We start from the raw sequence: 13,467 nt of genomic DNA on the forward strand, positions 1-13,467 counted from the left end.
ATTCATTTCAATAAACTCAACATTTTTATCCACAAAACTCAGCAAAAAACCAAGTTAATTAAATAACATAAGAGCACTGCACAATTATGGAGAAACCATTTCCATCCACTCTTTGTAATTAATCTCCACACTTCTATGATTCAAAGACACCAGCTACATTTTTACCCCTTCACCCACAAAAAGCTAGACTCATTAGTCAACTAATGCATGCAAAACTCCAAATCACAACACTTTAGAATGATCTGGGATGACCAGCTGGGATTTTTGTAGTACTATTTGTATGCACTGAGTAGGAGTTATTCTGCAAAAATGAGAAAGTCTATCACATGATGAATAGCATCCAGCATCTATCAACCCCAGAGCAACGGAAAACTAACCTTTTAGTGCTTTGTTAGAATACCAAGACCTAGTGCACTGAAAGAGAATCTTCATAAATCTAAACTCCTTGCATTCAACATTATTAAAAACTACACTGGGGTATTGACTGTGCAGCTCTCCACACTTTTTAACAATAGAACACCACAGCTGAGAATTCAGTTATTGGAAATAATATAGGAAAAGCAAACTACTGAATCTGTTTGCTTATTCTTCTTTCCCATAAAGACATTACAGAGAGAAAAATATGTTTATTATGAAACTTACATTTCAAAATCTGACAAACTCTGGTCTTCAGATGTTTGACTCAAATCTCCAGGGACCTATATTTACAAAAAAGAAATGATTCCCACACACTGGTTATTATGCTTTCTATTAAGGAAGCATAATATTATAAGGAAATTACAATTCAACATTCAATTTTTTAAATGCCAATAAAAACTATTACTGAGAAACAATAAAAGAAAAATAAACAATCATGCAACAGGATTATGAACATATCACCCTTGTGAGTTCTTCATGTTAGAATTTGCTAGTTTCATGAAGAAACAAATTGGCATTTGTAAAAGCATGTAATTTTGAAAGGTATAGGAAACCCAGAAAAAAGTATCATTATTAAGTCTTTATAAGAAAGTATGCTAAACCAAAGTACACTGAGTGTATAAACAATTTATGGGAAGAGACGAAGCATATAAAAACTAGCAATCACTTTATTTTACAACCAACATTTCATTAAGACAGATACATGATCCTTCTATTTTAGCTTAGTTCTTACAAAACATTATATAGCTACAAAAGTTCATAAAGATGGCAATGATGGACCTGCAGAATCAAAAGAAGTAGCAGTTGTGAGAAAATAAGATTGAAAGAGCATTTAGAATTGGAACAGCAATAGCTTTTTACCTTACTTTAAAGCTAGTTAAACACAAAAGGCTATCTTCTCTCCTTTAAATACTGTAAAATGTAAAAGCGTAAACCAGAACAGTGTTTTGATGGAGAACAGCTAGAAGTTGTGAACTTCCATAGACAGCTTCCACATTAAATTCTGGTTCAGCGTAACTCTATACTGTATGTTACATACATATTACTGTTTTTCAGAATATTTGCTGCCTAAGAAACTTATTGCTAATTGTAAAACAATATATATTTCAAAGGGGACTAAAGAAAATCTACTTCCCACACATTTTGACAGACCGGTTCAAGACCTCCCAATAGACAAGGCATAACTGAATTCTGCCTTCCCAAGATTAAAGGGATACGGCTCAGGAAAAGCTAAGTCATTTCTGCCAGAGAAAGGAAAAGAACTGTGCAGAGCCAAGACAGCTCCAGAGCATATATACAGGGCATATATATGGAAGCCTGAATAGCTCTGCTGTCCTTTTTTAGAGGAATGAGGTGGGAAGGGCCAGTATGACCTCTCTCTCAATTACCACCATCAGCTACTGTCTGTTCACAGTCCAGCCCACGCTCCAGTGGCAGCACACAGCCTGGCTTTCAGGGCTCTTGTGCCTGAACAGACATTCTTCTATCTTGCCTACAACCTGCACCCTCTCTTTGCCTGTATCTGAAGTGGCAAATCCTACCACCAGATACATACAGCTACTTTAATTATCTTCAGTAAAAATTCTGCATAAAAACCTCAAAAACAAAGTGTGGACTTTGGAAGTAAGAAAAAGCATGACATTAATGAGTTCCAGTGCTTGCACATCTGTGTTGAAACAGATTGGTTACTGATTTTGAGATGTTAATTGAAGTGTTGCTCATTGTAATGCAAAACAGAGTAATGGAGACATTACATCGAAGTACTTCCTCATACACTTCAAAGCACATTTTTGTTTTTTTGTGAAACGCTTTTTGTTCTAATATTTCCCTGTTTATTGTAGAAGTTCTGAAACCAAATAACTAGAAATTTGGAAAGATCATTATCAACAATTAATTTATAAATTACAGCCACAAAAATTTATTATCAGCATTAAAAGGAAAAGAGAAAATAGCAAAGAATCATGGAAGCTATTTTTATAACTGCCTGTAAATTACATACTATTTTAATAATATATTGCTAAGAACCTGGCTGATATTTTCAAACAAGTCCAAGGGGGATCAAATATTCACATCCCACAATTTTTGACAGTTACACACTTTATCAATTTTCAAAGGTCTAATTAAGGTCTATTAAGTAACAGATAACACTTTCAGCATAGAATTCTGTTTACTAACATAGAAATAAAGTATATCCACTTCTGAGGATAATGCAAAAGTCTTTAGGACTGTATTCAACTTACACTTTCATTTTGGACAGTAGCAACAAATAACAACTAGCATTTAGCTAACCCTTAAAAATATAGTATCACTTCCACTTCTTCAGAAGTTTCAGGAATTCATTTTCTCTCAGTATCTGATACATTTAAATATCATATCAATATCTAACTACTGGATTAGAATATGGAGATAAATGGTTAAAAGCAAATTCTCTAAACAGGGACATACAGCCAAAAATCTCCCAGCAAGAAAGTACAGCTACAATATGCATGTGATTGATTTATCAGTTGTCATCTCTTAGCACAATAATGTGATTGTTTCCATGTAAAAGGCTGAAAATTATAGGTGAAATCCTGCTTCACTAATGCACACAGAACTGTCATCAGCCTCTTTACATAGACATTATGAGAAAACAGGCCTGAATGCTTCCAGTGCAAACAGAAAAGTTAGGAGCAATACCACGTAATCATATGAACAAAAAACTATCAAAATACACTGCTCTCATATGATGGACAAGTAATAGGAACATTCTTGACTCCTGTTTCCTCCCTGTTCATTTCTGAATTTCAACCCAATCTTTCCTTTTAACACAAAAAGCCAAAGTGAAGCAATAGGTGGTAGAAAACAATTTTATTGTCTGAATATATTTATGTTACATTCAACTCTGCTAAAGAGAATCAAACACTATCAAAAATACCAAGTAAGGTGTTCTTGACAGATGTGTTAGTAGCTGTTATTTCTTAATTTCATCACGAGTAATGGTTTTGGGCTTATTCCAAAATGGCAATAAACAAACACTTACCGGCCCTCTCAAATCAATTAGTTCTTGTCTCATCTGGGACACAAGAGCTTCTTTAGCCATCAGAGCACGATGCAGCCTTTCATTGAATTCAATCAGTTCCCCATGCATTTCAGCTACCTGAAAAACAAAGCTAAGAGATAATTGTGCTCTAAACTGAAAAAACCCACACTATGGAATTTCTTAATTGTGTATCACCCTTTATTTATATTTTTTTTTTATTTTACCATACTCTCCAAGTAGTTCATCTCATTGCTAATGCATTAGTTTGAGCTGACCATTAAGAACTGACAGTTACAATAATTTTGACTCATGCCTTGAAACGTAGATACTGATACTGAATTCAACAGGACAAAATACAACTCTACGCCCAATTTTATTCCTATCAGAGGAGATCCTATGGCAACCTATTCTAACAAAACACCTACTAACTTCTGTTCTCCGTTTAATTCTTTGATGAACTCAGCACACAACAGTTATAAACTAATCACAGTATTTTGAACTGGGAATAAACCAAAATGCACAAACTGCATTAAACTTCGTCAATAATTCATGAGTAATATGTTCTGCACTCTTACTTGGGAGTTTTAATAGGACTGGAGCTAGAAGTCCACTCATCAAAGGGTGTCAAAGGAATATAAATACCACAGTTATGCTGTGGCACAAGCTGCTATGCACAGGAAAACTGTGGCCTCAAGCATGGCCTCTGTGGACATGAAGTCTAGCTACATCTGTGCTCTCCATTTGAGAATCAAAGTGTCAATAAAGTACCAATTGATGCATAATGTTTATGAAAGTAAACAGGGCTGGATGAATGTCAAGGATGAAAAGTATACCATTTTACAGAGCAAACTATGTTTAAGTTGGGTCCCTGCCAAGAGAAGCAAGAAACATTAAAACTCAAATCAAGGTTAAAGATGACATTGAGCTCTTGAATTTTTCTTACACGGAAGTGTAAGCCTACAACTTATGGGAGAACTTCGAAAGGACAAGGGTTCCCAAACAGCAAAGATCTAAATAGTAGTAGTAGTATGTTATCATCAAGAGAACGCAATGGGGAAACTTGCAAAAATGAGGAGCAAAGCTAAAATAAACTTAAAATCTGCATTAAACAAGATTTTTAGCTACTCCTATCAGAACCATTATACTGTAAAATTGAATTAAAGTTTCAATTATGATGGATGATCTATCAGTATATAATATACCTGGCAAGGGAGCTGTCTTGAAGTGATAATGCCCCTTGTAGCCTTATAGCACAGAAATTTGAGCCAAAAAGGGTTTGTAGAATTATTTTCTAGAGAAAAGAAAGATACTGCAGAAAACCCCATTGTTGGAAGGTTCCAAGAAAATCCTCCCTATATGACTCCTGTATTAAAGAAAAGGATACTGATGAGGGCCACTATCAGAGGTAAAGAACCAGATGAGCAGTCCCAGGACAGAGCAAGAAAAGCTACAGTTTTAACAGGAGTATTCAGATGAAACCAGCAGCAGTGACTGGTTGGCCCCTCTAATGGGCATAGCAGGCTACCACAACAATATTGTTAAACAGGTTTTTCAGGTTACAGCAGCTCTTGAAATGCCTCCCCATATGGCCATCCAAAGTTAGAACAGTAGAGGTAATGGTGTAACATTATGAAAGCACAAATGAACAAGATGAATATCAATAAACTACCCTCAAGCACAGCACAGGGACTTGGACTACTGCCAAATCTCTTGAGAGTTCACAGTTCCCCTGCTGGAGGCACTTCACTGCTATCTATGAATTTCATGCTTTCCTTTTCTTGAATTACCAACATGCCTTCTCTCTCTTCCCCTGGGAAATTCCCCAAAACAAAGCAGTTTAATTCAATTTGTTTAATTTAGTACCTGCTTTTACTTTAGTGCTTTGTTCCAGAAAACCTGTATCCTACACATAATCAAACAGAAATAACAGCTTCACTTTGACAAGCTAGGAGCTGACATCATTGATAAAAATTTAAAAAAAAAATATATATACTTGAGTTGAACTTCAAGTATTCTTTTCCAATTTCTTTCTGTATTAGAGGTAGTCCTTCAAATCCAGTAATTCATCAGTGTGGCAATTACACAAAAAGAGCTAAACTAAGCCTAGATATGAATTGTCTAGACCGGTATCTCTCATTAATTCTGAATTTACAAACGATTCTGAAATGCTTAGCAAATTACAAGCTAAAAACCAGTAAAAGTAATTGAACTAAAACCCAACTTTCCTTGCAATGGGACAATAAAAAGTACAAAAGTTAAAGATTTCACAGAGAGATTATTTAAACCCAAATAGACAATCATATTTGTTTGCCTGATTACATAACCAGTTTTAGATTAATATTGATGCTTTATCTTACACATTGCAATACAAAAAGCTTGTAACATGTCTGAATTACCCATTTAGTTGCACCCCTCACTTTCTGAAGTCCAAAGGTTTAACATAGTATTAATACAGTTTCAACAATCAAAAGCTTTTATTATTATTATTATTTATAGTGTACTAAAAGCAGCTTTAATCTACTGTTTCTCATTTTTTCTTGTCAAGCATTTCTGTTGCACTTAATTCCATTAGAGAAAACAACTTCCCAGCCTCATAATTACTCTTTTCTGCCACCTCCTGATAAAAATCAGAACATTAGGGTTCCCATGTTATCAATGGCACTATATATTCATATCTTAATCATTCATTCAACATCATCCTTGATAACAAAGGTTCTTTGACTTCACTTGTTAGGAATTAGTAAGCTCATTTTGTGAAAAAAAAAAAAAAAAACAAAACACAATACCTAAATCTGTATGAACTTCCGCATTATAACTAACGTAGTAGGTGCCACTTAGCAAGCAGGTTGGCTTCACAAATTTCAGAGTTATGCACCAAACAAAACTGTCAACTTCACTAGAAAAAAGAATGTCATTAACTCTGTATATATTATTTTCCATACTAGCTTAACCAATCATTTCAATTCAAAGTGAGGGGTGTAATATTTAAGAATATCATAAGCCCATCTCTGATTCAGGTTAATATTAGCAGGTCATTGTTAATTACAGAGAGCCTGGGCTGGGAGGCAGAACCTCCTTGTATTTCACATACAAAAAGATGCAGTACACTACTAGTTGCAAATGCACAGAGAAAGTGATTGATTGGTTATCAAAAGCAATAAACAAATTTATGAATGGATGCAAAACTCAGTAGTTTACATATTTGAAATCATGTTTGATTTTCCAGTGCCTTTCTCTAGAAGAACAAAATCCAATCTGATGTAATATCTAACTCTTTTCTTTCCCTCTAATTTGGATGTCCTTGAAATAACTTTCTACTTGCAGACTCAATTAATATGTAAATTCAACAGCTCTCTCAAAACACTGGAAGTAACATAAAAATTTGTAAGTGTCCCTAGCAAAGTTAAATAATAAAAAATTTAACAGCAAATAAAACAGCAGATCACTTGCTATATATTATCAAAAGGACAAATTGGCAAGGATGTTACTTGTGAAAATCACTTTTATTAGTAATTAAGCTAATTCAACACTTCTTGTCAAACTAAAATGTATAACCATCACAGCAAACCAAAAGGAGCAATGAGATATACTTCTGAATAGCAATAGGTTCCTCTAACTTTTCCTGCATCAAGGTCTGCTAAAAACAATAAAGAGGTCTCCTTATAATTACATCCTTTCAGTTATATTTTATGTTGCCACATCTTCCTTTATTCATTCCACTCTAAAGCTTAAGCAACAATTCTCTCTGTTGGGACTTCAGTTATCTTTACAGTTGTTTTTCTTCATGAAAATATGTTTAAAGCAGAAAATTTAAGTACAAATGAGGTAAGTTTCCTTTGGCCAGATGATCATCCAGATTTCATCCTGGTCATATCAGAAAGCATGCTTAAAGAGCCTAAACCCTCATCATGAAGGGAAAGTGAGGCTAATGTAAAATATGGAGATTCCACACTAACAGAACTCTAAAGACCTATTGTCAAAAGAAAATCTAAGTCTACTCCTCTGCCTGATAGCACAGCAGCTATGCTGTCCAGCATGACGGCATTTAAGAGGTACCTCCAGAGAAGTGACAAAGGTAAATACCACTTAACGTTCCACAGCAAAATACTAAGCTGTTAACTTCAAAACTAGAATCACGGAACAGTTTGGGTTGGAAGAGACCTTAAAGATCACCTAGTCCCAACCCCCCTGCCACGGGCAGGGACACCTCCCCCCAGCCCAGGCTGCTCCCAGCCCCATCCAGCCTGGCCTTGGGCACTGCCAGGGATGGGGCACACACAGCTGCTCTGGGCAGCCTGGGCCAGCGTCTCACCACCCTCACAGTGAAGAATGTCTTCCCATGTTTAATCTAAATCTACCCCTTGTCCTGTTGCTTCCCACCCTTGCAAAAAAGCCCCTCTCCAGCTTTCCTGCCGGCCCCCTGAGGCACTGGAAGGTGCTGTAAGGTCCCCCCGGAGCCTCCTCTGCTCCAGGCTGAACCACCCCAACTCTCTCAGCCTGGCTTCACAGGAGAGCTGCTCCAGCCCTCTCATCGTCTTCATGGCCTCCTCTGGGCTCGCTCCAGCAGGCCCGTGTCCTCCTCATGCTGGGGGCCCAGAGCTGAAGGCAGCACTTCAGGTAGGGTCACACCAGAGCAGAGCAAAGGGGGAGAATCACCCCCCTCAGCCTGCTGGCCACACTGCTTTTGATACAGCCCCGGGTTCGGCTGGCTTTCTGGGCTGCAAGCATGCACTGCTGGGTCATGTTGAGCTTCTTGTCAACCAACAACCACAAGTCTTTCTCCTCAGGGAGAGGAGAAACACGCTAGGAATGTTTCACCAAGCATATGATACAATCTGTCTTAGAAGGACGTGGTTTTAGAGTAGAGAAACAGACTTCTGACAACTGGCAACAAGAAAAAAATAGTAAGTTTTTTTAAAGGTTGTTTGAGTGGAACTCAGGTTTTCTTTAATATAATTTCCACCTAAAATTCATAAATGTTTTTGCACAAGCCACATCTGAATTAATGACTTTTTGTCGGGTATACACATCTTTCCTCAATTGTCACAATATGAAAAAAAATGCGTGTCCCAAGAAATTCTAGACAGAACTGAAAACTGCTTCCATTTGCTCTCAGTGGAAGCACCGAGAAGGAAGGTATACTTTTCCCATGAGGATGCCCTTTTTCAAAAATCAACATACTTCTACATTTTTCACCAGAAATAAAGCCAAAGGTCTTCATAAAAAGAGCAGGTATCCTACTAAATACTAGTAATTTCATTTTTCTGTAAGTAAAAAACCAGTAAAACTCAAAATGACAGACAGTTCAGACAAAACTATTGATATAGCTGTTACAGAAGGATAGAGATTTAATCTTAAGAACTTACAGTTCTTTAAACTTAAGAACTTATAAGTAGTCATGCATCCTAGGTTCGAACAGTTAGTGTTAAGGTACCTCGTTTGTTTGAAACTAATCTTTGTATACTTGTAAGCAATAAATTCAGGTTCTAACAAAGAGGTAGCCCTGGAGGATGAAGGAAAACCAGCCCAAGGCCAGTGATTCCAGGGCAAGAAAGAGTAAGAGACCAAGATAACCTGGTTTAAGATGATATATTGGGACTACAAAGGAGAACTCTAGCCAAACTCAACAAAGGAGAACTCAACTGAATAGAGGAGCAGGTGAATTTGCAGACCCTGAGACAACCAAAGACCCCTGCTCTGGACAATTGCCATGCATGAGGGGGAGTGGGAATATTGTAATTTGTTTTGGGTAATCTCATAAATATTTATGTCTTTTCCTGTGAAATTTGTTGAATATGTATACATTTACTGCATAAAAAGAGCTACCTGAGAGAAGGAAGCTATGCACATTACGTGGAGCGATCCCCTGTGCATTCAGCACTGCAATAAAGAATGCCTGCTTCATAATGCTACCTTGGTGTTAAGGAGTTTCATATTCCTGATTTCGGTGACATAACCGTAACATGCTTAGTCATTGCTTTCTTTTTCAAAACTTCTATTTTGTATTCTTGATATTCCATCTGCAAGCAAGTTACTTGGTTCAAGGCACACTGAAGGTCCATTTAAGAGTAAGGTTGGGTTTCGGTTGTTTTGGTTTGTTGGGCTTTTGATGTGTAGATTCTTGTTTGGTTGGTTGGTTGGTTTTTTACTATAGCTACATAAGGTAAACACAAGCCACAATTCATCAAAACCAACAAGAAGAAAATAAGCTGTAGCTTTCAATTCAAAATACATTGGAAACTGTGCACATCAGATGAACTACATATTAATACTTGCAATATTTCACAGGTTTTGTCAATTGTTCACAGTCACCAAGACTAATCCTGACATACAAAAGAGCACTAACAGAAAAGGAAAAAACACTACTCTGACAGGACCTGTGCCTGGCCATAGAAATTGAAAGTAACCAGAAAAAGCAAAATCAGATACACAGGATAATGAGTTTAATAAGCTTTAATAAGAGGGGTAAAAATGACTATGTTTCTACCTGCTGCATCCTTTCATGTATCCTCACAGCAAAAGCCAAACCCAAAACAAAAGTTCTAACCAATAAAGAACTACACAAATCTCTATAAACAACACCATTAACTTTTGCTAGATCTTTTTAGCTTCCCATTTCACACCTAGAGGAAAGTTTCACCTCATCTACTGTGCTGAGACAGCTGTTCTGAATTGCAACTCATTATCCCTTTACCAGGATTATTTTCATGAGCTAACAGAAAATAGTTCGAATGTGCAACCAGCATTCATAAGATAATCTGACATAAGCAATGAAGTACAGAGACACAGTTATTATCAGGAGACCACTTTTCATATACATTCCATAGCCCACCTCCAAGAGAACAAGAATTGGAGCTAAATTAGCTTTATTATTGGATACTAAAAAGCATGGACTCTTAAAAAAAGTAATTTCGCATGCCACAAAACATCTAGTGTAAATAACTTTGATGATTCAATTTTTTTCAAAAGAAATGTTGGCAGACTAATTTTTACCTAGCAGTATGACACTAGACCAGGTATTAACTGTCCTCCCATAACTTGCACAAGTACAACAAAACCAAACTGGCACAAGTTTTTATGTTATAGCTACACAAATGCAGTTGTGGTTCCACACCTCATCCAAACCAATTGGAGCTCAGCTGACTTGACAGTGTACAGATCCAGTATTTATTAAAGACTGTGGAGCCACAAAAGCATAACAGAAATGTTTCTTTTCTTGGTCATCACAGTTTTATCCTTGTTATCCCCCATACACTGTGTTTGGATTGCAATTATAAAAAGACTTCCAGCACCATCAGCCAACACCTTTCGGACCCCAGTAGTCCCCCTCCTGGGAGAGGGCTACTTAAAGTCACATCAATCTATGCTTCACTATTCCAGATACTAATTTGCTGTCACTTTGCCCTTGCTAGTTAACTCTCTGTTACTAAGCTGCTAACCATCCTTTTTTCTTTTAAATCATGATAGATTAACATAGTTAGGTAACATATTCAGCAGTTGTTGCCATCCTCTAGATGCACCTTGGTGTTTGCTGTGTCCAAGGTTTTACAATAAGGAAATCTTCAGCAGTGACCAAAAAATACTGCTGCTCTTCATGTTCATTCATTTCGGTAGACTGTCAGATGAGTAAAGTGATCTGGATGAAAGAAAATATGTAAAAAAATAAAAAAACCTGACCAATGCGTACATTAACAAATGGATCACTGTTAAAGTGCATGATGATTCATGAGCGCATCATTCTTGCCACAGAAAACAAAACACTTCATCTTACTCAGCCAGGACCAGTCTGTCAATGAGAGAGATGCTATACACATCATTCAGCAAACTGTATTACATTTCAAGAGGTGCACAAAAAATAATTCTTGTCAGCTGACTTTTTCTAGTACTATTGCACTTACTAACTAAAACTGTGCATTGCACACCCTTGGGAGTAAACAGCTTATCAAAGTTGGGGGGGGTGGTCATTTGGACATAAATTCTTACTGAGAAAATAAATACATACATATATAAAAGCATATTTCACAATTATGAAATAAGATAAATTCTTTTAAGAAATACAAAAAAAGTCTATCCTTGTACCAAGGTGTACTGCCCAGATGAAAGCACATCTCACTGTATTTCAGTAATAGTTTAATTGGCAAAAGCTACAGAAGGGCTTCCACAGAAAAAGTGCTGGCCAATTTACTAGTTTAAGACACGTTTTCTATAATGACTTCAAACACAGCTAACATCTAGTAACAAAGCTGCATGCCAAGCTAAGACCTTTAAATAAGAAAATAACAATTTCCAGAAGTATCATTGTCTGCTGATGCACTGATGTCATTTGCCTGCTGAATGAAATCTCATGCTGAATGCAAGCATGCTAATAAAGTCAATGTCAGTAAACAGTATGACTGACTCAAGAGATACAAACAAAAGAGATCAAACTTGCAGTGTTTCTTCAATGCTAACAAGAGCCAAAGATTTTTTTCGTTTGTTTCACAAAAGCGTGTTTTTCAATCGTGTCCTCTGAGAAAATGTTAAATCTAAGCAAGCAAGCACTATTATTTAATAATTTTATTTGTACACACTTTACTATCTAGGAGAAAAAAAATCCATGTCTTTACAGAATCCTGTCCAAGAAACAAAACTTATCTTCATTGATTTCCAATAAAAAGGGTCATGCAGTTCAATGAAATGGTGCTCAGAGAAGTCTTCAACTACATTATTTAATATTTCAGAGTTTTTCTTAAGAAAGGGTTCTTTTTATTCCTGTCTTAGAATGTCATTTACAGGTAAGAGCACATACTGTTAATATAGTGGAAGGTTCTAGGTTTACCAATACTTTGTAGAATCACTTGGGGATTGCAAGTAATAAAAGAAGAAATCAAAATTATTATTAGAAGAAAAGCATGAGAAGAAAAGTGACAAGCAGTGAAATAATTCTTCTTAGAGGTGTTTTCATTTTTTAAGCAGGTAACTAAGATGCTCTGTGGCTGTCACAGCCTTTCCACACAATCGTTTCATGCTGAAGAATAAGTAGCACTTTATGCAGACATTACCAAAATCGCTATAATGTCAAAATTCCCCATTTCAGGACCTCAGTTCAGGACATAGTAAGGAAATTGATTACAGTATATTGTTACCTGTTACGCTAAACTGAGAGACAATTCTCCAAAGATGCTGAGACTTTTTGGCAAAGCTTTTAGTGATTTAAGGTACCTTCTCTGACCAGATAGCTTACTATTTTGAGATGGGATTCTGTAACAATAAAACCCCAAACCCATGCACTGCATCACAAATAAAGCCATATCCTTACATTTGAAAATCCTCCAATATTTAGAAACTTTCTTTAATTATCTGATAGGATACTACTCAAAAAATAAATCTGAGGAAAATTAATTTACAATCTATCTCCAGACTTTTTAAGACCTAAAGGCTTCTTTTGAACTTCCATTTACTAACAATGACAGCAGCACAAAGAACCTTAAAGAAAGTCACACAGCTGCTTTTCACATACTATGCTATCTCCTTAATCCATTATATGTGAAAGGAATAAAATTCATCAAAAGGTGTTTAGAAAAGCCACCTACCCAACAAGAGTGATACACGGCATAATTGGTTCTTTTTGTGTAATTGCTGGCTCAAAACCAATCCTCAACACAACTTGAAGTCATTTGAGAAGAAATGAAACTAAGGACATTAAAGTCGAAAATCTAGAAGGCAGTCCGAGTAAAAATAATCAGTAACATGGCCAATGAATTACTTGTTCAACAAGAAAGAGGCCATGAAAATTCATGAAGTGAAACTTTCCAGAATGGTGAAAGCTTGGCTTAATACCCAAAATTACCTTTCATAGATATTGTTTCAAATGCTTGAAACAATTCAACTTTTCAGAAGAGCTGCATAATTTTTCAGGAATTTTTAAAACATTAAACTTAACCTTTTTGACAGATGGCAGATCTCATGAATATCTAATATTCAGAAATAAACGTTCAACTCTAATCTACTGAGTGTACTTATTTGAACAAAGTGACTAAAATTTTGAGTTC

At 36.2% G+C, this 13,467-nt stretch overlaps 1 protein-coding gene across 4 annotated transcripts in view; it reads right to left on the minus strand.

Moving 5' to 3' along the window:
* SNX29 (sorting nexin 29) overlaps positions 1-13,467 on the minus strand; it is a 106,064-nt gene that overhangs the window by 41,002 nt on the left and 51,595 nt on the right. For 2 of the 4 annotated variants that reach the window (XR_008821363.1, XM_056335556.1), the window contains exons 16-17: positions 3,437-3,553; positions 643-698 (exon numbers count right to left, since the gene is read on the minus strand). Coding sequence is in view for 3 of the 4 variants with exons in the window: in XM_056335556.1 (XP_056191531.1) it covers positions 643-698; positions 3,437-3,553 (173 nt within the window). In the remaining variant the exon portion in view is untranslated. Of the gene's footprint in view, positions 1-642; positions 699-3,436; positions 3,567-9,905; positions 11,073-13,467 lie in introns of those variants that run through there. The other 2 variants (XM_056335558.1, XM_056335559.1) reach the window with 2 other exon arrangements.

The sequence above is a fragment of the Falco biarmicus genome, chromosome 4, assembly GCF_023638135.1.
Source record: "Falco biarmicus isolate bFalBia1 chromosome 4, bFalBia1.pri, whole genome shotgun sequence".
NCBI lineage: Eukaryota > Metazoa > Chordata > Aves > Falconiformes > Falconidae > Falco > Falco biarmicus.